At 35.9% G+C, this 25,195-nt stretch overlaps 3 protein-coding genes across 4 annotated transcripts in view; 1 reads left to right on the forward strand and 2 right to left on the reverse strand.

Annotated features, from left to right (window-relative positions):
- nrip2 (nuclear receptor interacting protein 2) overlaps positions 1-7,121 on the reverse strand; it is a 32,151-nt gene extending 25,030 nt beyond the window's left edge. The window contains exon 1 of the mRNA XM_048155968.1: positions 6,508-7,121. Within this exon, the coding sequence (XP_048011925.1) occupies positions 6,508-6,660 (153 nt within the window). The 5' untranslated portion in view covers positions 6,661-7,121. The remainder of the gene's footprint in view (positions 1-6,507) is intronic.
- A 5,597-nt stretch (positions 7,122-12,718) lies between these two features.
- klhl42 (kelch-like family, member 42) lies at positions 12,719-16,413 on the reverse strand. Its single transcript, XM_048156310.1, has 3 exons — positions 15,992-16,413; positions 15,729-15,922; positions 12,719-13,176 (listed from the first exon to the last, which is right to left on the reverse strand). Exons 1-3 carry the CDS (start codon positions 16,411-16,413, stop codon positions 12,719-12,721), a joined length of 1,074 nt encoding a protein of 357 aa, XP_048012267.1.
- Positions 16,414-16,426: 13 nt separating this feature from the next.
- Positions 16,427-25,060, forward strand: cwf19l1 (CWF19 like cell cycle control factor 1). 2 transcript variants are annotated; one of them, XM_048155084.1, is made up of 14 exons: positions 16,427-16,668; positions 17,902-17,986; positions 18,073-18,157; positions 18,249-18,350; positions 18,487-18,701; positions 18,793-18,908; positions 18,990-19,074; positions 20,870-21,010; positions 21,533-21,662; positions 21,832-21,911; positions 22,039-22,248; positions 22,613-22,732; positions 24,459-24,556; positions 24,698-25,060. In XM_048155084.1, the coding sequence occupies exons 1-14, from the start codon at positions 16,568-16,570 to the stop codon at positions 24,840-24,842; spliced, it is 1,713 nt and encodes a 570-aa protein (XP_048011041.1). In that variant the 5' UTR covers positions 16,427-16,567; the 3' UTR covers positions 24,843-25,060. The 2 variants fall into 2 exon arrangements, with proteins under 2 accessions (XP_048011041.1, XP_048011042.1); XM_048155085.1 differs by lacking the exon at positions 16,427-16,668 and adding an exon at positions 17,202-17,742.
- The last annotated feature ends 135 nt before the right edge of the window (positions 25,061-25,195 follow it).

Genomic DNA, 25,195 nt, shown 5'->3' on the forward strand with positions numbered 1-25,195 from the left:
ATTGCTTTACAACGTGGCTCTGATTTATCAGGGTTTATTTAGTGAAATTGATCATAGCTGACTGTACATTTTTCTGCATATTGGACATAAAATAGTGATTTGAGCTAAAAGGACTTCATACAAGAATGCTTGACCACAGAATCTTGCGGCTAACCAATCAGAATTCTCGAGGGTGGTGTAATAACAGAAGTGAATTTATTTGATTAGCCAGTGCACTAGACATTGCACCTTCATAATGGCTTGGGACCGTTGATCTACCCGCTGCTGAATTCTCAGCTCCACAGCAAAAATAATGCAGAGAAATGTCTTTCCATTGAGGTGTTCTCATGGGCAGTGCACAAATACATACATTGCAACAAATCAAATGATTGAATTATTCACTGTTTTCTTTCTAGTAAATCAAAAACAGAATATATATATATATATATATATATATATATATATATTAAAATAAAATTCTGCTGAAATCAAAAACAGAATATATATATATATATATATATATATATATATATATATATATATATATATATATATTAAAATAAAATTCTGCTGAAATTACTGGCAAGCAGACTGTCAGTCACGTGATACAACTCTATTGCACACACATTCAGTCACTGTCTGCCCACATCTTTGAATTCTTTGAATGGTGAGAAATGTGCGGCCTTGGACTAATTCATCAAAAAGCGGCAGCATAAACAGCACACAGTTCTTCAGTGCATTAAGAAGGATTGTAAGGGAGGAGTCGTGTGTTTTTCTCTCTTTCACTCATCCACATCTCCTGCGCAGTGCCGATCTGAGTGTGCCCTTTTCATGCTCACTGCTTTGCTCTCTGTGTTCTAGTTCACGTCAAGAGAGAACATGGCAGTATGAGAGAGAAGAAGGGATTGCAGAGGGCCTAAAGGCCAAAGAGCTAAAAAACAAACCTACGGTTACATAACGAGAACAATTTCACGTGACACTTGTAGGTTAATTAGAGCAGCAAACCAGGGTGCATTGAGAACACTTCTACTATCATTGCCTTCACATATACACACACTTCATCCGAGTGTGAATCAGCCTATACAGTGACATTTAGAGGAGTTAAATGTATTAATTATACAGTTTAGTGTTTATTATACAAGAAATATTTGACAGTCTTGCAGAGTAACGATTATGTTCAGTTTTGATTTCACTGTGTTCTGTTCCTGTTTTGCCTGGCTTAGTTCTCTATTTAGTTTCCCCAGTTGTAAATCATTTCCCACACCTGTTCTGTTTTATCTTTGACTACACTCCCCATATATTTAAGCCCTGCGTCAGCTGACGTGTAAGTTTGCTCCCACACATACGTCATTATGCGACAGGAAGCTCACGCTGCAGACTGCCATGAATGTGCTCAGCACCGTTTGCCGAGGCTGTGGATTACAGGTAATAATGTTGTAAATAATGTTCAGTTTCTTGCATAGACCGATCGTTTCGCTTCATAGGAACTCAGTGTATCATCAGTAGCCACTGGTATTCATTTTGTTTTGCCTGTATATGTATTTCCATTGACTTGCATTATACGAATCACCAAGAACCACAGTTTCAGCTAAAAAACTTCTTTACTGTTCAGTTGAAGAAAAAAGTCACCTACAAGTCATCTTGAATGACCTGAGGGTGAGTAAATTAACTGCAAATTTTCATTTTTGGGTGAACTGTTCCTTTAAAGACTGGTTACTCATGTGCTTCATTACATCCATACACATGACAAGCAGAGTACCGAAGTCTTTTTCCGCCACAGAACAGTCTTTACAGCATTTATTAATCTTACTAGTGATTTATTAATCTTACTATTAATCTTAGAGTTAATGATCATTACTATATATACAGTGGGTACGGAAAGTGTTCAGACCCCCTTAAATTTTTCACTCTTTGTTATATTGCAACCATTTGCTAAAATTATTTAAGTTCATTTTTTTCCTCAGTAATGTACACACAGCACCCCATATTGACAGAAAAACACAGAATTGTTGACATTTTTGCAGATTTATTAAAAAAGACAAACTGAAATATCACATGGTCCTAAGTATTCAGACCCTTTGCTGTGACACTCATATATTTAACTCAGGTGCTGTCCATTTCTTCTGATCATCCTTGAGATGGTTCTACACCTTCATTTGAGTCCAGTTGTGTTTGATTATACTGATTGGACTTGATTAGGAAAGCCACACACCTGTCTATATAAGACCTTACAGCTCACAGTGCATGTCAGAGCAAATGAGAATCATGAGGTAAAAGGAACTGCCTGAAGAGCTCAGAGACAGAATTGTGGCAAGGCAAAGAGGTGACCTATTCACAATATAGCCTCGAGTACCTTATTGCTTTTATAAAACGGTTACCACACAATATAAATATTAAAGCCAAAAATATGTATCAATGCAACTTTCATGAAGTAAACCCAGCCTGATCTGTCGGCGATTTGATTTCGCCCGGCAACTCAGTCTGGAAACCCGTACATTAATTTCTACTGCTTCTGTTACACTTTTGCGGGAACCAATAACAGACTGGCTTATCCACCTTGCTGGCTATTGGTATAACACGATGACGATAGAGAAGCGACGGCAAGCACGACCATCAATTCAATTCCTTTTAACCTCTCGACAAAGCTGAATGACTTCTTTAGTTTAGCAAACAAATCACTCAAGTGGGTGTAAATACCCCTCACTTTCATGTTTTTTTTGCACAACCTGCAAAAATCGCTCGATGCCATTGCTGCTTCTGCAAACCGCTGATCAATGCTACAAACCAATACAAACTAAACCTGTCTGGAGTTTTCGCGTCGTTCTGCAAAGTACGTCACCCGGATCGTTGATCTGATTGGTTGAAGGACTATCCAATTGCGTGAATAATGCTCGTTGATCACGCCTCTTGTGCAGTAGAAAATACATAGCAGACTCCCCAGACCAATGTTCAGTTTTAAATTGAGCTTGGTCTGGTGATAGCCAGACAAACTAAAAGCCTTCCTTCTGCCAAAAAAATAGTCCCTGACCGTGAATAGCAACAAAAGTTACATTATTACGCCATTAGATGGCGGCAAAGACTTTCTTTATGAGTGCGTCAGTCAGTAGCGAAAACTTTTACATTGAAAAGACTGAATTGTTGTGAACACTGAACAAGACGCAACTGACAAGTGCTTTGACTAGCGCTGTCAGTCACGGGAAAACCCCTTAACTGTTAAAAGGACAAGATAATACATCGGACATTTAACTAACATTGAAATGAATGAGAATGCTAAAACTGTTAGTTTTCTCCAGGTACATAGACCTCCTCGATTATTATGGTTATGGAAATGTCGTTGAAATGCTGTGGAAACATTTTAAAATGCAATAGATAAAATTATAACTAGAAATTTTATTGGATTTTGTTTGGGGCCTTCAGCCTCTCCAAAATTCTCTGTATTTCGCACCCTGCACTTCATCCATCTAAACACATAGGACACAATCTTCCTCTTGCCCTTAAGAGGTACACTGTAGAGTGCAACGACAGTACCATCTGTCTAACTGTCAGTAGGTATCTGTCTGCTCTCTCTGACTCGGCACGGCAGGACAAGCAAGCGTGACACATCTGTGCCATCCATGAGCGTCAAGATTGAATCTGGTGAATAATTGCTTATGACAGCCTTCATGAAACAAGAAAGAGGCAGAGAATTATATATTTTTTTTTTGTTTTTTTGTTTTTTGTTTTTGACAACAAAAGCCAGATGGTGATTTTCAAAACAGCTGCATGAACAGTAGGCTAACACACACACACACACAAACAGAATATGATATTACATGAGACACATCGAGCATTTAAACTGATGTGTTAAGACAAAAAACTCCACTGCCTGTGACAGCCAGTTATCTTTAGCTCCCACATTTGAGGCTCTGACATCGTAAGCTGTGCACACAAGCTTCAGCTCTTCCCTGCTGTGTATGTGCACTCTCTAATCATAGGCACACACATACAAACACGCATGCGTGTCTGCGCACTCTCGCACGCTCGTTTTCTGAAGATTTCTTGGAGTGCGCACTGGGAATTTGGGTATGTGCCATCTAATCAGTGTAGTGGCTAGAGATGACAGCAGGACAGTTATTATGACAGATAAACAGAACCAGTACAATTTAATGACATGGAGGAAGAGAATATCACTAAATGAACAGGACATTACCTCTTGGTTTATTGTTGGCCTATTGTTGTGTGTTTCAGGTAGTGATAAACCTACATACTGGGGAACTTGTGGTGCCACCGAGACTTCGTAAAAGGACTAACATGGAAAATGGTGTCTGTAAGCCTTAGGATTAGGGATAAGATGTTATAATTATCTTGCCATGAGATAAACCATTATGTGTGTGTCCACCAATATTTCTAGCTTCTGATGTTGATGACTAAAAATATGTGGGGAAAAAGCTAGAGAGCTTAAGCTCTGAGAAATCTTGTGTGGAAATACGCAGCTCTGATTAATTCATGAGAGGATTAATTTGCGCACCGTTACGGAGATTTCAACTCCGTAGCGACACAGAAGCCAATAGAGGCCATATATTATTTTTCTGTCTTGCTTATGTAACTTTGACAAAACACATTTTTTTTTTTTTTTTGGTTGAGAAAACAGTGCAAAAATCAGTAATAAGTATCTAGATAATATTATTTATTATTAAATATAGCAGTCATCAATCTCGATCAGTATGTGCATTAGCTGTAGGTATTTCTGCAGGTTACATCTTTATGCCATTAGATGGTGACAAGTGACCATCTTTATTCATTCCCTGTGTCCTAATATGCATACTTCCCTATTATATAGTATGCGAAAAATAGTACGTGAAAATAGTTTGTCCAAATGCTTAGTAATCAAGCGGCAAACTTTCGGTCTCTTTCTTGAATCCAACACGGAAGTGACTTAAACTGGAATTCATTGACTGGCTGCTAGTGAAATGGGGGTCAATCCCATAGACCCCGATGTTAAAATGCCCAACTTTACAGCAGAAACAAAATATGTTTACAGCCTGGTACAAAAAGTCGTTTTGGTCTATATAGCTAATTTTGCCTTTCATGACAACTGTGAGGGGGGTGAATTTTTTTATAACTCATCCGTTTAAATTATATTAAGTCTTAAGTTTCTGCATAATTAGGTCCGCTGCTGTCACTACTAGCTGTTTGTCAATTGTCCACATCCCACCTCTTTGCCCATTTTCGTTTATCCAGGAGTGACGCGTGATGACACGCTGCCAAGATGGCGATGGCCGGCTATGCCCACTTTGGGCTCTTCTACAGGTGATGTCACGCACACTACGTCCATTGTTTTATAGAGTCTATGGTACTAATAAAACAGTAGGCAAAAAGTATCGGATGACATACTATTTTCGGCGAGATTCTGAAGTGCGAACCCTATAAGCACTTTACTATCCCATGAGGCCATGGAAGAGGAGTTGTGAATGGCTAGTACGTCTGGTTTTCATTCATAGATTATTAGAAGGTCGCGAAATAGGTTCATCAAATGTAGTTACTACTCAGACCGTATGCAATTTCGAATACTGAACTTTTGAACTGATTCGTTCAAAAACGCTGATTCATTTAAGAAATAAGTAATGTCCTTATGAGTGAGTCATTGAATTATTCACCAAACCATTCAATTTGTTTGCATTTGGAACACTGATTAATTCAGAAACAATATGTAACTGTGTGTTACTCGGATATGCATGACCGTTGGCTTTGTTTGGAAATATTTTTGTTGGCATAGCAAAAATACAGAAAGTGGCCATATTATGCAAGTTTAAGTAACTCAATATTGACATCTTGCTTATTGAACTGCTGTATAAAAGCAATACCATACTGACAGTTGTATTGTTGGTCTAAATATCAGCACATTTGTGATTCCCTGCAGCCTTGGGCCTACTGCTGAATCACATTCATGTCGGCACCCTTGCTTTGTGTGACAATACTAATTACATATTTTATACTATATTTTTTCATTATTTTAAAGTAAACATGTACATGTTTCTCAGGTAACCAAAATGTCCACCTAATAGAAATAGGTTGCGCTTAGAAAAAACCAAATATTTGTCCCTAATCTCATAACATCCTCACAAATCAACAAATGAATCACTTAATTTAATGTGTTTTTCAAAGAGGTAGAGTGATGTGTAGGAATTATAATTAGCTTGATTCAAGTACAAAAGAAGTCAATGGGAGGTCCTCACCATGATATAATCCATGACATGTGTGTATGTGTGTGAAAGTGTGTGACTCTTATCTACCAGCATGGAGGGGAAGCTGAATACCGGATCTACCGATGTGTCAGAAACATTCACTGCCATGCCTGGAGCGCTAAATAATGCATCATGTCAGCATTGTGTGATGGGATGCAAAAAATCTGAAACTGCTTACTGATTTACATATATAAATATATAATGCTGCGTGTATGAATCCTTTTGCATATTCACGCACTGCATTTACATAAGTAAACTGATAACCGTCACAACCATTTTATGGATCAACAAAAGAGCCACTCACCAGGTCTTTGGAGGTGCCTAACCTCTTCAGCCCATCCAGGGGCAGAAGATCCGCGGAGTCCTTGTGCGTGAACTGAGTGGCCTGTTTCAGTCTCCTCTGCTGGTGCATGATGGCTTTGTCCCTCATCTCTAACTCCTTCTTGCCCGCACTCATGGTTTTAGTGGACGAAGGCTAAATAAACAGAGCTACCCACTAACACAGGCTGAAGCTTATTGTGGCACTGCTCTCACGGGTAAGACCGTGACCCTGATACAAAGCGAGACAACCTCGTACGCACTCCCCCTAAAGCATGCACATGTGAGCGCATGCAAGAGTAAATCAGTTGAGGGATCAAAAATGGCCAATTTTCCCCTGGGTAACAACTTCTAACCAAACATAAGTTGGAATTACTCCGCTTAAGTCCCCTATAGTAGCTTGTAATCTCTCTTGTGGCAGGTGATCCTGATAATCTTCTCTTGTCGATTGACAGCTGTCAGTCCAGTGCAGTAATTTGCATGGTTGTCATTGTGAAGAGTATGTGATTGTTGAGAGCTTGGGTCCGTCTGTGTCCTTATGATGTTCACACTGTCCTTGCAGCGCTGCAGAGGCGAACTGTCCTCCCCTCTTTCCCTCTCGTTCTCTATCTCTCCTCCCCTCCTCTCTCTCTCTCTCTCTCTCTCTCCACCTCCCCTTTCTTTCTCCACCTACCTCTCTTTCACACTCTCACTTCTCTCTTGGTCTGTTTCATGTGTGTCTCTTCATCTCGTTCTCCCCATATTGTCTTGTCAAAGTCACTTCTTTCAGTATGTAACTTTAATTAGCTTGGAATTATAAAGGCTTCTTTGAAATACTGTGCTTGGCCTTCATATTTGGTCTTCTCATTCTCATGCACACATGCATGGCAAAACTGTAATAGACTTTCTTGTGTAGTTGAAAATCTTCTAAACCTGCAACAAAAGATTTATAAATACTGTAGTAGACATGTAGGCTACATACCAAGGCTGCATTTATTTGATCAAATATACTGTTGTGTTCAAAAAAAATGTTTTCTGTCGTCACTACTGTGATTCAGTGTTTAAATGAAGTGATTCATGAAGTGATTAGTTGGTTCTATTCAAAACAGATATGAAACTACATTGAGAACTGTGAGAGTCCAGCGTTATACAACAGAGAAGATGTGACTTGATAAATCAGTCACTGAGGTAGAACAAGCTGTTTCTGCTGAATGTATTTCAGCTTGAGACCCGTGATCCATCAGAGAGAGTCAGTGACACATTAAATGGCCATGCAAGGCTTCATTTCTTTCTTCAGCTCTGATTTGCTAGAGATGTTATCATTTTGCCACATGGTGTTCCAGAGAAAATCAGTAAAAGACACACTCCCCTCACTCAACCCCCAATTCCCAACCAGTACAAATCACGCTGCTGGCTATTTGAAAAGAGGTCACTGTAATACAGAAGAATCACTGCTCTTTGCTGCCTGTTCTTCATTTGGGTGGTTGATGTGTTTTTCATGTTTTTAACGTGTTTTTATTGGTATTTATGATCTTAGTTGTTTTAATACTTAAATACTCCATTCATCTGCATTTTTATTATGTGCATTTGTAATAAATAACAGAACAGTGTGTGTGTGCGTGTGTTGTGTGTGTGTTTGCAAGTGTGGTGAAAATTTATATTATCTAATGAATTAAGTTGTAGCGCCACCATGTGGCTATGTTATTCCAACAAGGACATAAGGACAACTAGGACCAAGGACATCTCAGTAGAACAGATTATTTTGATATTTTGCCTCCCAGTAATACATATACGCACAGTAAATAGTTGTCAGGGACTCTTATTTTCCCCTAAAATAAAGTGGGAAGAAAATGCTTATAGAAAATTAAGTCACCCCAATTCTTATTTCTGTAATGGCAAATTAATATAATATAATATAATATAATATAATATAATATAATATAATATAATATAATATAATATAATATAATATAATAATCTTAATGGTCCTAAAAATATGCTACATAATTATATATACAAGTTTGTATATGTTCAACTCAAATTCTTTGTTGTATGCCTGTAAAACATGGATGAAATGTTCTAATAAATCAGGTAAGGATCTCTTAATTTAATTTCAGTTTTATTAAAAATTTTATATATGGTATTTATAGTCGTGTCATCATTTATTTATATATATATATATATATACACACACACACACACACACACACACACACATCACTGTAAAACCAAACAGTGAAATTAAGTAAATGAAATTAGTTTGTTTCACTCAAATAATAATGAAAGTTCATTGTACTTATTAAAAAAAACTTGCATGAACTCAAAATTTGATTGTAGTAAGCTGAACTTAAAGGTTCACCCAAAAATGAAATTTCTGTCAATAATTACTCACCCTCATGTCGTTCCACACATGCAAGACCTTTGTTCATCTTCGAAACACAGATTAAGATATTTTTGATGAAATTCAAAGTTGTTGGTTTTTTTATCCCCCCCATAGAAAGCAATGTAATTACCATCATTCAAGCTATTAAAAACAACGTTAAATTAGTCCATGTGACTACAGTGGTTCAACCTTAATGTTATGAAGAGTCAAGAATACTTTTTGTGCGCAAAAACAAAACAAAAATACTGAGTTGGTGTTTGGTCGTAAATGGAAGCTCTGCACTGTGTTCACTGCATCAACTGCGTAGAAGACTGACAGGGTTGAGAAGAAATTGTTGAATTAAGTCGTTATTTTTGTTTTGTTTTTGCACACAAAAAGTATTCTCGTCGCTTCATAACATTAAGGTTGAATTGCTTTTAACTATTTTAATGATGTCTTTACTACTTTTCTGGACCATGAATTTGGTAATTTTGTTGCTTTCTATGGAGGATAAAAAAAACCTCTCGGATTTCATCAAAAATATCTTAACTTGTGTTCCGAAGATGAACGAAGGTCTTACAGGTGTGAAGCGACATGAAAGTGATTAATTAATGACAGAAATTTCATTTTTGGGTGAACTAACCCTTTAATATAATTGAGTTGCAGCAGATTTCTAATTCCCAGCATGGTTTGCATCAGACTGTATAGGGAAAATAAATATTGAAATGAAGTGTTACTTTGTTTGTTTTTACACGAGATTAAGATAGGGAGACATACGTTCGTATTTAATGTTGTGTTTATAAACATGACAGGGGGTTTTGTTATGTTAATCTTTTAAGGGTTGCCATTGTGGTGAAGAGTAGAGCCTGTGGTTAGGTTGAGGATGGGCTGCAAAACTTTTAAGACCACATATACTGTATGTTGTTTGATTATATACATGCAAGTATATAATGACAGTCTCTTTGATAGTTATAATAGCGTGTTATTTGCTATCTAACATTTAACCAAGATCTGAATGTGATGTTTATGTAAATAAATGAGGAGAGGCTGAGAACTGTGGGAGTAAAGGGATGCCGATCACGTGATTGTTAATGGGAGACTGCACCACACTGGCCTTGCTCCGCTTCCATGGCTCTCGGCCCCACCCCACTTGCCACAAAAAAGCTCTACTAACTTAGCTTAGCTAAATGTTCTGAGGTAATACGTTATATATATATATATATATATATATATATATATATATATATATATATATATACACATATACATACATACACATATATATACATATATATATACATATATATACATACATATATTTATACATATATACATACATATATATACATACATATATAAGAATGCTGGCAAAGTTGCTGGCAATTATGGACAATGATGTTCATCCTCTTTATAAAACCCTGGACAAATTAAGGAGTAGTTTTAGCAACAGGCTTATTCAGCCTCATTGCTTGAAAGAACGATACAGGAAATCATTCCTGCCTAGTGCTATTAAAGTATTTAACTCAACTGTCTAGGAAAGAAATGTGTTAAAGTGTTACTGACTGTTTTAAGCTGCCATGACAATTTAATTTCCCGTTGGGATTAATAAAGTTAAATCAATATATATATATATATATATATATATATACACATATGTGTATATATATATATATATATACATATACACATATATACATATATATATATACATATATATACATATATATATGTATATATATATACATATATATACATATATATACATGTATATATATATACACATACATATATATATATATATATATATATATATATATATATATATATATATATATATATATATTTATTTATTTATTTATTTATTTTTTAACCTGTTATCCAGATGATTTGGAAGAGGATATCTCATTTGAAATATTGTGACTGTGTTAAACACAAAAGACAGAAGCCTGTCTGTGTGCAGCAGAGTATTTGGCTCTTAGTATCCCTGAGCTTAACCAACGGATCACTGGCCCTCTGCTGCCCCACCATCCTCTCTTACAGGTGGCTTGTCTTTGCTGGGACATCTGCTCAAAATTAAGACCCAGTGACCAGAGTCATACGCACAGGATACATTCCACAGAGCAGATGCCAAGACAATGAATGAAGGACAAGAAGTGGACAACGATCAGATTCAAAGGCAATGAATTAATCCGACGCATCTCAACCATTTGCTGTAATGAAGACACAGCTGATCTGATAGGACGCTGCAGTGCGTCTGATGGACAGCCGATTACACACAGACTTCCTCCGAGGACAGACCGACAGAAGGTGACCTCACTAAGAAGGACGAGTGACCGTATGACATCTGCCAAATGCAAACAGACACACACAAATAGAAACAAGCAATATAAACCCGTTTATTTGCTTCCCTGAACATTTTATTTTTAACTTACAACCTTTACATTTTCAAGGCAACTTGGGAATGTTCAACAATACCATCATTCATTTTGGCTCGACCTATGAAAAGTAATCAAAACGTTAGAAAACCAAAAGTAAATGGAGTGGGTTTTTTTTAAAAAAGAAAAAAGAAAAAAACAAGGAAAAAAAATCTCCTTTTCTTTCAAGTTAATATCTCAGCAAGTCATCTCACTCAACTCAATGCAAAAATACATCACAGCGATTTAGGTCAGGCGCTTATGTATTTGTGCTTCATTTGTGCAGCACATTTTAAGACACTTCTCCAGATATACAGTATTTGGAATTAAATAATTAAGACTAGTAAAAAAAAAATCAAAAACTTTTCAGGCACAGACAGTCTATGACACTTTTAACAATCACCATTTAGTCTGGCACATTGGATCTTAAAGGCACAGTTCACCCAAAAATCATTTACTCACCCTAACTTCTGCAAAACACACAAAAAATGTGTATTTTTATTTTTTTTTGGTACCGTTTTTGTCCATATAATGAAAGTCAGTGGGATCCATAACAAAATTGGACCCCATTGACATTCATTTTATGGAGTGGAGGAAAAGACATTCATTCAGGTTTTGATGAAGTAAGGGTGAGTAAATGATAATGAGATTTTCATTTTTGGGTGAACTACCTCTTTAATGTCTCATTCGGGGCCTTAATTACCCTTCATGTTTAATTGTTTAATTAGCATATGCAAGTTTAGTGCTTTAATTGAATCTGCAGGCTCTATAAATCTGAAGCCTTCACTTGTGCATCTGTATATAAGTAGTTATATATGTCATGTTTTATATGATTAGGATCCTGTACATGCATATGAAATAATAGATTCTGTGCAGGTTGTAAATGTTCGGTGCAACTCTTGTAGTGTTCTCTCTCTTTGCCAAGATAAATAAAATTATATATTTATTGAATATATTAAAACTGCTTTTGAATACAAAGGCACCTTAACAGAACTTCTGATGGAGATATTAAATATTTAGCCTTTTTTACTTTACTTTTTTATTGATCAAAGTCAAACTGTTGACCTTTATTTAGAAGTGGGACTATTTTGGGTAAATAAAAAAGAAAAAAAAATTCTGACATCATTTCCTCACCCTCATGTCATTCCAAATTTTTTTTTTTTTCTTCAGTGAAACAACATGAGGATGATGAATAATGTTCAAGCCAATCGTTTTTTGGAAGAACATGAGGGTGAGTAAACGGTGACCAAAATGTTCATTTTTGGCTAAACCATCGCTTTAATGTCTCCTGCAGGTTCTTAGTGCTGGCTGATCATTCTGATCTAGTAAACCATTGTGGTGATCCTTGTCATTTCTGAAGTGGCTGGGCTCGCTACAATAGAATCTGTGTTTCCCAGCAGTCTGCAGTCTTCTCCAGATCCCCAGAGCGCGAGCGATGCGGCTCAGAGGACATTGGGCAGGTAGAGTGAGCAAAGCAGCATATTCTGTCCCAGAGCAGGAAAACGTCTGAACGCCTCCCAGGCATCTGAGAAAATGTTGTATTTGAGGAAGACGCGGTGCTCCAGGCTGGTGGGCAGGCTGACGTCTCTGCTCATGATGTAGATGCCGTCGTTGTGCAGCGTGCAGGTGAGGTTCAAGCCCGACTTTGAGGTGTTCTCCTTAAGTTGCAACAATTCTCCAGTCTGAACATTGTAAGACTGTACTGTCAGCATGTCCTCTGTTTGGTTTAGCCTCCGCCGTCCCGTTTCTGCAGGTTCTAGCTCATGCGTGTAGCCACCCACTAGGTAGATGGTGTCCTCCACTGAGAGCATCTGCTGCTTGCGCACATGAGCCGAACAGGAATGGAACACGGACCACGTGTCCGAGCCGGGGCAGTAGCGCAGCACGCTGGTGTTCCTATCTGTCAGATATCAGGAAGACGTCTCTGAGAAGATGGAATCTCGGGACATTTTTCAAGATCATTTTAATGGTAATTTAAAGTCAGCATGAAACGGAAACTGCAATAGTCTTTTCTTCCCTACTGTGATGTGTATATATGAGCAAAATGGTGTTTATGTATTTAAATAAAAAATTAAAAAGTACAAATGAATTAAAAAAATTAATGATGTGCATAAACGTAATATAATATTCCATAAAATATAAGAACTGTCAATTTTGATTTCATGGTGACTAAGTTTTTTTTGTGTAATTTTTCCAATGTTGTAATTGTTAGACACAATTTATCAGTACCAAATTGGCCAGCCATTTAACAGTTATCAGCCATAACATGAAAATAATTATAGTATCAACACTGCCAGAATTTTATTATCTTTGACTGTTAGATGATGGCAAAAAAAAAATCTAAAGGTTAAAATAGGGGAAATTTAAATTTAATTATATATATTGAATTTAATATATTTTATTCTGGTTTCCCATATTTTTGTTTTTAGATTACCTTTGTGATAATCTAACACTCATTTAAAGGTGCAATGTGTAAAATTTGGGAGGATCTATTGACAGAAATGCAATATAATGTACATAACCACGTTTTCAATTTTGTATAAATACCTTAAATAATGAACCGTTATGTTTTTTTTATTAAAGGTGCTCTAAGTGATGTCACACGTTTTTAGGCTAAAACATTTTTTGTCACATACAGCAAACATCTCCTCACTATCCGCTAGCTGCCTGTCCCCTGAACACACTGTAAAAAAAACGCTGTCTCTGTAGTCGCCACAAGCTCCAAAAACGGCAACAAAAACAAACTGGTGCAGCCTGGACCACGAAACATAATAAACATGCTCCAGCCAATAACCGACAAGAATGATTTTAAATGCACGGAGGGGAGGAGGAGGAGGAGGAGGGAGGGTCTAGCTAGCCTCTGTTTTGTTTGACAACACTTCGAACGTCAACAGGAAGTTACTCCACCCAGGATCACTTAGAGCACCTTTAATGTTGTTGTTCTTCTAAATCATTCGTGTTTTTAGAGGCAGCTTGCATCGTCACTATGTTGAATATGCATGAAGTAGAAGTAGTAGTAGTTGTCTGGTTTATTAGAAGCAGAGACCGTTCTTTGTTAGAAGTAATCATTGCTTGACTGGCTGATGTACTCTCTGCTGTCTCAGACGACGACATCTTTGTCTTGTGTCGGCCAGACGGCCACTGTAGCTTCTCTATTTTGCTTTAAAGGTCACTAATATTTACACACTGCACCTTCTACCAATACTAAAATTATGGCCAATTACAATTTTCATGTAATAACCGATTAATAACTGGTAATAAAATTCTATAATATTTTATCTAAATGAATTCAATAACATCAATTTTATTTAATGCTACAAGTGAATTTAGCCATCATTACATAATATACAGTATGAAAAATTTATATTCATTTTGGGAGTTTTTAAAGATTAACTTAAAAGTTTAGTTCACCCAAAAATGAAAATTCTGTCATTAATTACTCACCCTCATGTTGTTCCACACCTGTAAGACTTTCGTTCATCTTCAGAACACAAATTAAGATATTTTTGATGAAATCTGAGAGCTTTCTGTCCCTCCATAGACAGCAATGTGACAACCACTTTGACGCTTCAAAAAGTTCATAAAGAGTTTGTAAAACTAATCCATATGAATTGAGTGGTTTGGTCGATCGCTTTATATGATTAACAGATTTAATTTAGGCTTTTATCCACATATAAATATTGATCAGCGAACATAAACAGAAGCTCAACCGAACCTGCTTGACGCGTGAGAACAAACCTCTTGCGGAAGCTCAAACTTGCTGCGAACACAAGAATGAACCTCATTATGAACCTCATTGGTTCTCTCAAGCGTCAAGCAAACATGCTTGAGCTTTCGTTTACCACAACTGATGTGTGAGTTGATGAATGTTTATGTGAATAAAAGCCTAAATTCAATCTGTTCATCATATAAAGCAATCGAGTCTCTTCAGAAAATTTGGACTAAACCACTCAAGTCATATGAATTAGTTTTACAATCTCTTTATGAACTTTTTGAAGCATCAAAGTTTCAGTTTCTGTCTATGGAGGGACAGAAAGCTGTCAGATTTCATCCAAAATATCTTCATTTGTGTTCTGAAGATGAACAAATGACATGAGGGTGAGTAATTAATGACAGAATTTTCATTTTTGGATGAACTAACCCTTTAAGTGAGTGTCAAATGATGGAAAAGGTCATTTAAATGTTAAAATGGATTGCAATAGAGTTTTAATACTGACCCATACTTTTTTAAAAATATATAAAAATCTAGTTAAAAAATAAGGTCTTGGTGACATCAGCCAAAACAGGAAAAAAATCGCAAGCGAAATAAGACAAGCATTTTCTTTGGAAACTAACATACACAAATGAATCGTTCACAATACTTCCAGTCACTTAAAAGAAAGTAAATGAAGTCTAATGCCCGTTAGTGTGTGTGAGTGTGAATGAACCCATCTCTCAGACAGTAAAACACACCTCTAGAGGTATAACCGCCCATGACGTAGATCATGCCCTGACACTCACAGGCAGAGAACTCAGCGAGAGGATCAGGCAGAGACGCCACACACGTCCACCAGTCCTGCTCGGGACTGTAGCACTCCACCGTCCCCAGACAATGACCTCCAACCGCGTACAGCTTCCCACTCACGGCCAGGAGCTTGAAGTTTGATCTGGACACAAAAAAAACACTTACTGATCCCTTGCACTGGACAAACCACAAATAATTGGGTGAACTGTACCTCTTCTGGTTCAAAGGTGCCACATGGTTCCACTCATTCTTGCAGGGGTTGTAGCAGTGGGCCACTGAGATCTCCTGACTTGTCAATCTGTATCCACCAACAATAAACAAGTAGTTGTCCAGCACAGCAGATCCGTAACCTCGGACGTTAATCATGTCTGGAGGAAGGTTGTTGGCTAGAGGTTTCCAGCGTTGTTCTAGCTCATCATACCTCAACATGGACCAGGGCTCGTCCTGATTTGCCAGATCCAGACAGGTGTCAGTGAAATCCCCTATTGCTACTAAAGTGGCCGTGCCTTTCATGCGCATATCTCGGATCTGATCCCGCACAGCAGCTGGCAACGTCCTGAACTCCGGCCTGCGCAGCATGGGATGATAATAGCAGCTCATGAATTTCAAACAAGCATTTCTAAGATCATGCATCCCGTAGATTTCAGAGAGCTTGAAGAGCTCGACGCAGTTCTCCTGCCTGATTTCCGCCAGGAGCAGTTTTAAGATGGAAGTGACTTGCAGAAAGGATGCGGTTTCGATCAGGTCCTCCAGAGTCTCGTTGGCCACCTGAACTTTGGAGGTGTTGATGAACTCCAGCACCAGCTCGAGCCCCGGCGTGCTCAGTCCCTGCAGCTGCACCGAATCCTCCGCGGACTCGCGCATCCCTGAGCTGTACAGCGCGCGGAAGTAATCGCTCTTCTCGATCAGTTTGCTTTTACTCACATTGTACGTTTTGTCATCCATCACTATTTCTATAATCTGCTCTGGGGAAGTCATGGCTGCTGTTCTGGGATCAGCGGTTGTTATTCAGAGGCGCTTTTTCATCCTTCGGCGCCGAAGCCTATATATGGAAATATTCGGCGCATAGATTCCGAGTCTGCTCATGTGCATGTGCATATATCATCCCATAAACAATAGCGTCTTTTGCAAACAAGGTCTGCATTGCATATGCAAACAAACAGATGGTTTGCATACACTAAGGGAATAATGCTTTATAAATTCATCTGATTGTTTAAATATGTTTAATTTCAGCTAATGTGCATTAGTTATCGATATATTGTCGTTCTATTATTCATTATTATTCAGTCGATATATTATTCTAGGCGGAAATTTTTGTTGTGGTATAAATAATATGGCAGTTTATTTTCTTTTATTACATTCTACACTTCAGGATTTCAAATGTAAATCAGTTCCTGTTTTGGTCTTGTGGTTTATGTTGCGTCACGTTGTGTCATGCTCGCCCCAGTTTTGCGCAGTGGCATGTTGTTGTTTTTTATCTATATTATGTTATATTAACGCATAAGCAAAAATATTTAAGGTTGTTTGAATATATACATTATAAATGTTTAAATTAACCGATATAACGAAACTATAAAGTAATAATCGCTGGAGCAACATTGCGAATAATGTACGCGTAGTTGACGCGTTTAATACGCTTTTACTGTGTTACGCTTACATTTCTTCCGGGGAGAAACTTGATGTGCGTTTAGGTTTGCAATATATATTCTCGTGTTTATAAATTCTATACTTTATATATGGTATTTTCTCTAATGTGTGTGATAATTTATAGCACCAAAAATCACAAAGATTTACATTAAGATGTATGTTTCGTGAATGAGCGGTCAAGATCATTTACTCCCGGTTACGACAGGGTTTATTTTGTCGACACACACAATATAACGCCAAAGCTCAGACACAAGCGTCATTATTTTTAAGAAACATTTATATATTTTTCGGTATGGAAGACAAGCCTTTACGAGTGTAAGTTTTGATTTTGAGGTTAAAAAGCGTCGTATGTGAATGTTAGCTGGCTCTCAATAACTAATTTACAGTCGTAATTAACAGCACAATCGGAGGTGTATATGCAATAAACTCACGTGTTTTGTTTTGACGCTGTTTTAATGTTTCATTCCCTCTCAGTCTCGCATGTGGTGACGTTGAAGGAAGAATAAATGCTTTGTTCAACCGGGTGAACGCTATTCAGAAAAAGAGCGGGCAATTTGATGTGAGTCTGCACGTGTATCTTTCTTATTTTAAAGTGATAAACATAAGAGAGAGTTGTGGGTTGAACTAGACGGGTTTGTTTTTCAGTTGCTGCTGTGTGTTGGGGATTTTTTTGGAACCTCTCCTGAGGCTGAATCAGAGTGGGAATCATACAAATCTGGTGCAAAAAAGGGTAAGATTTCCTTATATATCTTTAGAATGTATTGTTTTAATAACACCAAACAGTTGTGCTAAATTAAACTCTACTCTTTCTACACCTCCAGCACCCATTCACACATATATTCTCGGCGCAGCCAGCCAAGAGACTGTGAAGTATTTCCCAAACTCTGATGGCTGCGAGTTGGCAGAAAACATCACATGTTTGGGTGAGATTGATCTACAGTTCCTCATCTTTAAAAGACATATGTCTTTGCAGTTTTCAGTTAGGTTATAGTGTACACAATTGTACCACTGTATATGTATTGTTAGGCTCAGGGTTGTCAATTACACTTTTTTTCCCAGGTCGAAGAGGCATTTTCACGGGTGCATCAGGGCTTCAGATCGCCTATGTTAGTGGCAGAGAAGCTCAACAAGAACCTGCTCCCTCACACTGCTTCACCCCTAAAGACATCAGTGCCCTGGTGGCTCCGCTGCTGTCCAACTCCAAATTTCGAGGAGTGGACATTCTCCTGTCCTCGCAGTGGCCTCGAGGCGTGTGGCAGTACGGAAACAGTCCCGTCAGTGCTTTGCTGTGCTCAATTAATACACGTCTCAGGTATTTCCCTGAACGTGTGCTTATGAATTTTTTACTTTCTTGCCCTTTTGCAGGAAATTGATACAAAGTTTTGTGGGGTTTCGACCATCGCAAATCTCGCTGACAAGCTGAAGCCACGCTACCATTTTGCAGGACTGGAAGGGGTGCATTATGAGAGGCTGCCTTATAGGTGTGCTATATTACTGCATCAGGATAAGTTTTGCTCTTTTCAGATGCTGTTTGTCTTACAAAATGTGTATAAATTTTGCAGGAATCATGTGGTCCTTCAAGAGAATGCTCAGCATGTCAGTAGATTCATCGCTCTGGCAACAGTCAACAATCCTGCCAAGAAGAAAGTGAGGTTTTTTTGTATTTGTTTTGTTTGTATAAAACATTTTTATAACTGATAATATGACACATTAATATATTATTATATTTAATTACCTTTTGCCATCATCTAACACTGATTTAAAGTCAGTATCATTTTATCAGTAATAATTATATACAATTGTAGTATTTATTAATATTTTGAACTATTATCTTGAACTGAACTTTATTTTAAGTTTAAAGTATTTTGTTGTGCTTTGGCATTTTTATTAGTTATACATACAGTACAGTCCAAAAGTTTGGAACCACTAAGATTTTTAATGTTTTTAAAAGAAGTTTCGTCTGCTCACCAAGGCTACATTTATTTAATTAAAAATACAGTAAAAACAGTAATATTGTGAAATATTATTACAATTTAAAATAACTGTTTTCTATTTAAATATATTTCACAAAGTAATTTATTCCTGTGATGGCAAAGCTGAATTTTCAGCATCATTACTCCAGTCTTCAGTGTCACATGATCCTTCAGAAATCATTCTAATATGCTGATCTGCTGCTCAAGAAACATTTAATGTGTACAATTGTACAAAATATTTGTGTACAATATTTTTTTTCAGGATTATTTGATGAATAGAAAGTTCAAAAGAACAGTGTTTATCTGAAATCTAATCTTTTGTAACATTATAAATGTCTTTACTGCCACTTTTGATTGATTTAATGCATCCTTGCTGAATAAAAGTATTCATTTCTTTAATTTCTTTTCAAAAAAATAAAAATAAAAATTCTTACTGACCCCAAACTTTTGAACGGTAGTGTATAATGCTACAGAAGCTTTGTATTTCAGATAAATGCTGTTCTTTTGAACTTTCTATTCATCAAGGAATCCTGAAAAAAAAGTACACAACTGTTTTCAACATTGAAAATAATCATAAATGTTTATTGAGCAGCAAATCAGCATATTAGAATGATTTCTGAAGGATCATGTGACACTGAAGACTGGAGTAACGATGCTGAAAATTCAGCTTTGCATCACAGGAATAAATTACTTTGTCAAATATATTTAAATAGTACACAGTTATTTTAAATCGTAATAATATTTCACAATATTACTGTTTTTTTACTGTATTTTTAATTAAATAAATGTAGCCTTGATGAGCAGACGAAACTTCTTTTAAAAACATTAAAAATCTTAGTGGTTCCAAACTTTTGGACTGGACTGTATATATTTCTATTTAATATTACTTTTTTTTTTTTTTTTAGTACTTTAGCTTACTGTATTTCAGTTAATAACCAAGGCAACATTTCTAATTTTCAAAGGTTTTCATCTAATACTGTATGTATATTTTATTTTACTTCAGCCTTTGTTTCAATCAATGAAAATGATTTTATTAGGTTTGATTAACAATAACAATATTGTTATTGTGCCTGAATTCATTTGTATCATTTAATTATTTTTTAAATATTATTTTTATTATTATTTTAGACAAAGTAGTATTCAATTTTACAGCTAGCCTTAACATGAAAACAATTTTAATATCCCTGCATCCCTACAAGATACTTCATTTTTAATAAAGACCTGTGGCAAATGGAGATTCTTAGTTTAAAGTTTGTTCCAAACCTGTATGAATTTCTTTCTTCTGCTGAACACAAAAGAAGGTATTTTGAAGAATGTCAGTAACCAAACAGTTGATGGACTTCTTTTGTGATCAGCAGAAGAAAGAAATTCATACAGGTTTGGAACAATTTGAGGGTGAGTGAATGATGAAAGATTTTTCATTTTTGGGTTACTGTCCCTTTAACTGTACATTTTATCTTTTCTCTCAGTACTTGTATGCATTCAACATTGTCCCGATGAAAACCATGGACCCCACAGAGTTAGTCAAACAACCTCAGGATGTTACAGAAAATCCCTACAGGAAACTTACGAAAGATGGGAAGAGAGAAAGACCGCTACCCGACGCGGAGGTGTGTGTACAGTTTTACCTTAATAAAATACAAATTCAATTGGTACAGACTTATTATCAAGTTTGGGGTCAGTAAGATTTTTTTAATGGAGCCTTATGCTTCGGTATAAAAAATCCAGTAATATTGTGAAATATTACTATTTAAAATAAGTTTCAGTTTTAATATATTTTAAAATGTAAATTATATAATTATTAAATGTCTTTACTGTCACTTTCGATTAATTTAATGAATCCTTGCTGGATAAAATTTAGGGCTGCACGATATATCGCATGAGATTGTCACGCGCATTTCGTCAGTAAAGCCGGTTCCCTGATTACCGCTAAATCGCCATCACCTGCTTTCAAATGTAGCGGCATTTAATAGACAGAACCGTAGATCACTGAAAAGCCACGCAATATCGCATTCATATCGCAGATGAATCGCCTTCGATAATGAACGCGATATTGCGTAGCTTTTCAGTGATCTACTGTAGTTTGCATTATCTTGACGAAAAGATCATTTGTAATTCTCCCTTTTGATCAGGAGGAACCAGCATCCCAGTTCTTTTTTGATCTGGGGGAGAAGAAACCACATTACCAGCAACGTCAACATGGAAGGAAGAGACAGTCGGACGGGGACAGACCCAATCAGCCCAAACAGCCCAGAAGACCCCGTGAGTCCATTCACCAGCACTCTTTCCACTCCTCATAGGTGGTCTAATGGATCAAACTGGACAATTTTTATTACCTCATTTACTCAGCAGAACTTACTTCACGATGTCGGAGTATTTGAATTTAATTTTGCATGCTGCTCACAGACCTTGATTTCTATTCTCTGAACAGCACAGCCCACTGGACCCTGTTGGTTCTGCCTTGCGAGTCCAGAAGTCGAGAAGCACTTGGTCATAAGCATCGGAACGCATGTTAGTCCACAAAATATGTATTCAGCAACTTTAGAAAGCTTTAAACCTAAATGTATCAACTGATAAATTACAAAGTTTTCTCCTGTTGCTTTTTCATGTTGATCTCATGTCAGTATTGTGTTTCCAGTGTTACATGGCTCTCGCTAAGGGTGGTCTTACTCCTGACCATGTTCTCCTGCTGCCCATCGGACATTACCAGTCAGTGGTGGATTTGGCATCGGAGGTGGTTGAAGAGATGGAGAAATACAAGATCGCCGTCAAGAAGTTCTGTAAAAGCAGAGGACAACGGTGCGTCTTGTTTGAGAGGAACTACCGCAGCCAGCACCTTCAACTGCAGGTCCATACAAATATTGTGTCATTCATTATGAGATTGTGGTGTCTGCCTGAACAGACTGACTTGTACAGAACCCAGGTCGGTCTAAACAGCACCACATAGATAAAAAAGAAAGTCTGATAGATAAACTCATAGTAGCGTGGAGAGTGAGAGATTCCCCACCTTCCACCAATCACAGACTCCAACATCATTTCATCAGTTTAAGTCTGAGTGGATAGACAATCTGTCTGCATTGACGAGTAATCATTTCTGAGGGACGTTTTCCCAATGATGACCAAATACATGATTTCCCAAAGTCCTGCTTATGAGAAAGCGGCGCATAATGGATTTAACAGATGGAAACTTTTCTCTTCTTCATCATCCTCAGGTTGTGCCGGTGCCCATGGAGAAGTGCAGTACAGAAGACATCAAGGAGGCGTTCATGACACAAGCTGAAGAGCAGCAGATGGAACTGATGGAGATTCCAGCTCATACAGACCTCAAACAGGTACAAACCATCTGTGTCTCCCTCAGACTGAACACTTCAAAGTTAGTCAAGCTGTGGTTTTGTGTGTAATTTTGCTGGGACTTCCTGTTCATGTATGTATATGTATTTATTGATTATACATTCAATATACTTATTTATTACTTTATTATTACATTATATAATTATTTATAAATTATATATACTATTAATTTAATAACTTACTGCTTTATCATCATTACATTATATAATTTGTTTTTTTATATTATACTGTTAATTTAATCATGTAAATTGTATACTTACTGTTATTATATGTAATATTAAATTTAAAAAAAATATATATATACACACACACTGTTAATATATTCTTATTACATTACATTTTATGTATATTTTTAAATTGCATTTACTTTTAATATAATTTATTATTATTTTATTATTACAAAAATATTTAAATTATATTTACTCTTATTAATTTTATGTAATTATTTTATTTATAAATTATATATACTATTCATTTAATAACTTACTGCTTTATCATCATCATTACATTATATAAATTATTTGTTTGTTTATATTATAATATACTGTTAATTTAATCATGTAAATTGTATACTTACTGTTATTATATGTAATATTAAATAAAAAAAAAAATATATATATATATATATATATATATATATATATATATATATATATATATATATATATATATATATATATATATATATATATACATACATACACACACACACTGTTAATATAATCTTTTATTACATTACATTTTATGTATATTTTTAAATTGCATTTACTTTTAATATAATTTATTATTATTTTATTATTACAAAAATATTTAAATTATATTTACTCTTATTAAATGTATGTAATTATTTTATTTATAAATTATATATACTATTAATTTAATAACTTGCTGCTTTATCATCATCATTACATTATATAAATTATTTGTTTGTTTATATTATAATATACTGTTAATTTAATCATGTAAATTGTATACTTACTGTTATTATGTGTAATATTAAATTTAAAAAATATATATACACACACTGTTAATATAATCTTTTATTACATTACATTTTATGTATATTTTTAAATTGCATTTACTTTTAATATAATTTATTATTATTTTATTATTACAAAAATATTTAAATTATGTTTACTCTTATTAAATTTATGTAATTATTTTATTTATTTTAAATTGTATATATTGTTAATATGTTTTATTATTAATGATGATGTTGTTGTTGTTGTTGTTGTTATTATTAATGATTATATTACATGAATTTTATTTATTTACTTATCGGGATATCCAACTCCACTCACTTTAGTCTTTTCTTGTAGTCTAACAAGCAAAAATAAATCTAGTGTTCATACATAAATTACTGAATTAATAAATAAATAAATTTATATATATATAATATAATATAATATAATATGTGTGTGTAATATTAATTTTATCTTTGAATGGTTGGATTGGATTTCGAGAACATTATTTATTTATTTATTTATTTATTTAATTAAATGTATCATATGTCATTCGGGAAGCGTCTTGTCCATGCACTTTAAATCCAGAGTGTCCAAATACACTAATTTTCACTCTCTCTTCATTGTATAGTGAATTCTACAACATTATCTATATAGGGAGTGAGTGAGCAAGTCATAATGACACCATGATTATATGTTTTGTGTAATAATAAACTGTGACTAACAATAATATCCCGCATTGCAGATTGCTCCTCCAGGAACACCTTACTTCTATGTGGAGCTGGATACGGGCGAGAAGCTGTTTTATCGCATCAAGAAAAATTTCCCTTTGCAGTTTGGCAGGTAATTGTTACACTGGCACAGTTCGTCAACAGGGGGCAGTGGTACACTAGTTATAAACATTAGTAAGCGTATGACCTGATTGTAAAAACATGCTTCAGCATAACCATTTGTACATCCTTTTTTGTGTGTGTGCTGTCGCAGGGAGGTGTTAGCGAGCGAGGTGCTGTTGAACATCCCCATGCGTGCTGACTGGAAAGAGTGTAAATGTACAAAGGAAGAGGAGGAGGATCAGGCCAAACAAGTGCGCTCTGACTTTGAGCCCTTTGACTTCGCACTTGATGACTGAGGAATACTTCAGATACATCTTTAACACCTTCAATCCCTAAATGTGTCCACAACTGCTTATTTTATCTTTTTAAACTTTAACTATAGGTGCTTTCTTCTTCCTTTCATTTGGCAACAAAAGATGTCTTTGTTTTTGGTGATGTATCAGTCTGTTGGATGCCAATAAGTGTTGAAATGTGTTGTCACTCATAATTAAAGTAATTTTTCAAATTTGTAAAACCTGCATTTTTTTTCCTCTTGTAGTAACAGTGTGGTGTACGTCCTCTTCTGGTGATGTTGTCCTTTTCTTGGTCTATAGAGGATCTACTATGTAGCAACAATCAAACCCATGAGATTGCAGTTGTTTGTACTTGG

The sequence above is a fragment of the Megalobrama amblycephala genome, linkage group LG14 (genome assembly GCF_018812025.1).
Source record: "Megalobrama amblycephala isolate DHTTF-2021 linkage group LG14, ASM1881202v1, whole genome shotgun sequence".
Classification (NCBI taxonomy): domain Eukaryota; kingdom Metazoa; phylum Chordata; class Actinopteri; order Cypriniformes; family Xenocyprididae; genus Megalobrama; species Megalobrama amblycephala.

Excerpts from the sequence above, each read along its gene's own strand:
- klhl42 (XM_048156310.1), bottom strand. The coding sequence starts at position 16,413 with ATGCATGATCTTAGAAATGCTTGTTTGAAATTCATGAGCTGCTATTAT. Across the intron at positions 15,923-15,991 it reads GCACCTTTGAACCAGAAGAG|ATCAAACTTCAAGCTCCTGG; the intron begins GTACAGTTCACC and ends TTTTGTGTCCAG. Across the intron at positions 13,177-15,728 it reads GGGCGGTTATACCTCTAGAG|ATAGGAACACCAGCGTGCTG; the intron begins GTGTGTTTTACT and ends GATATCTGACAG.
- cwf19l1 (XM_048155084.1), top strand. The coding sequence starts at position 16,568 with ATGAACTCCAGCACCAGCTCGAGCCCCGGCGTGCTCAGTCCCTGCAGC. Across the intron at positions 18,909-18,989 it reads TATGAGAGGCTGCCTTATAG|GAATCATGTGGTCCTTCAAG; the intron begins GTGTGCTATATT and ends TAAATTTTGCAG. Across the intron at positions 21,912-22,038 it reads TCATAAGCATCGGAACGCAT|TGTTACATGGCTCTCGCTAA; the intron begins GTTAGTCCACAA and ends TTGTGTTTCCAG.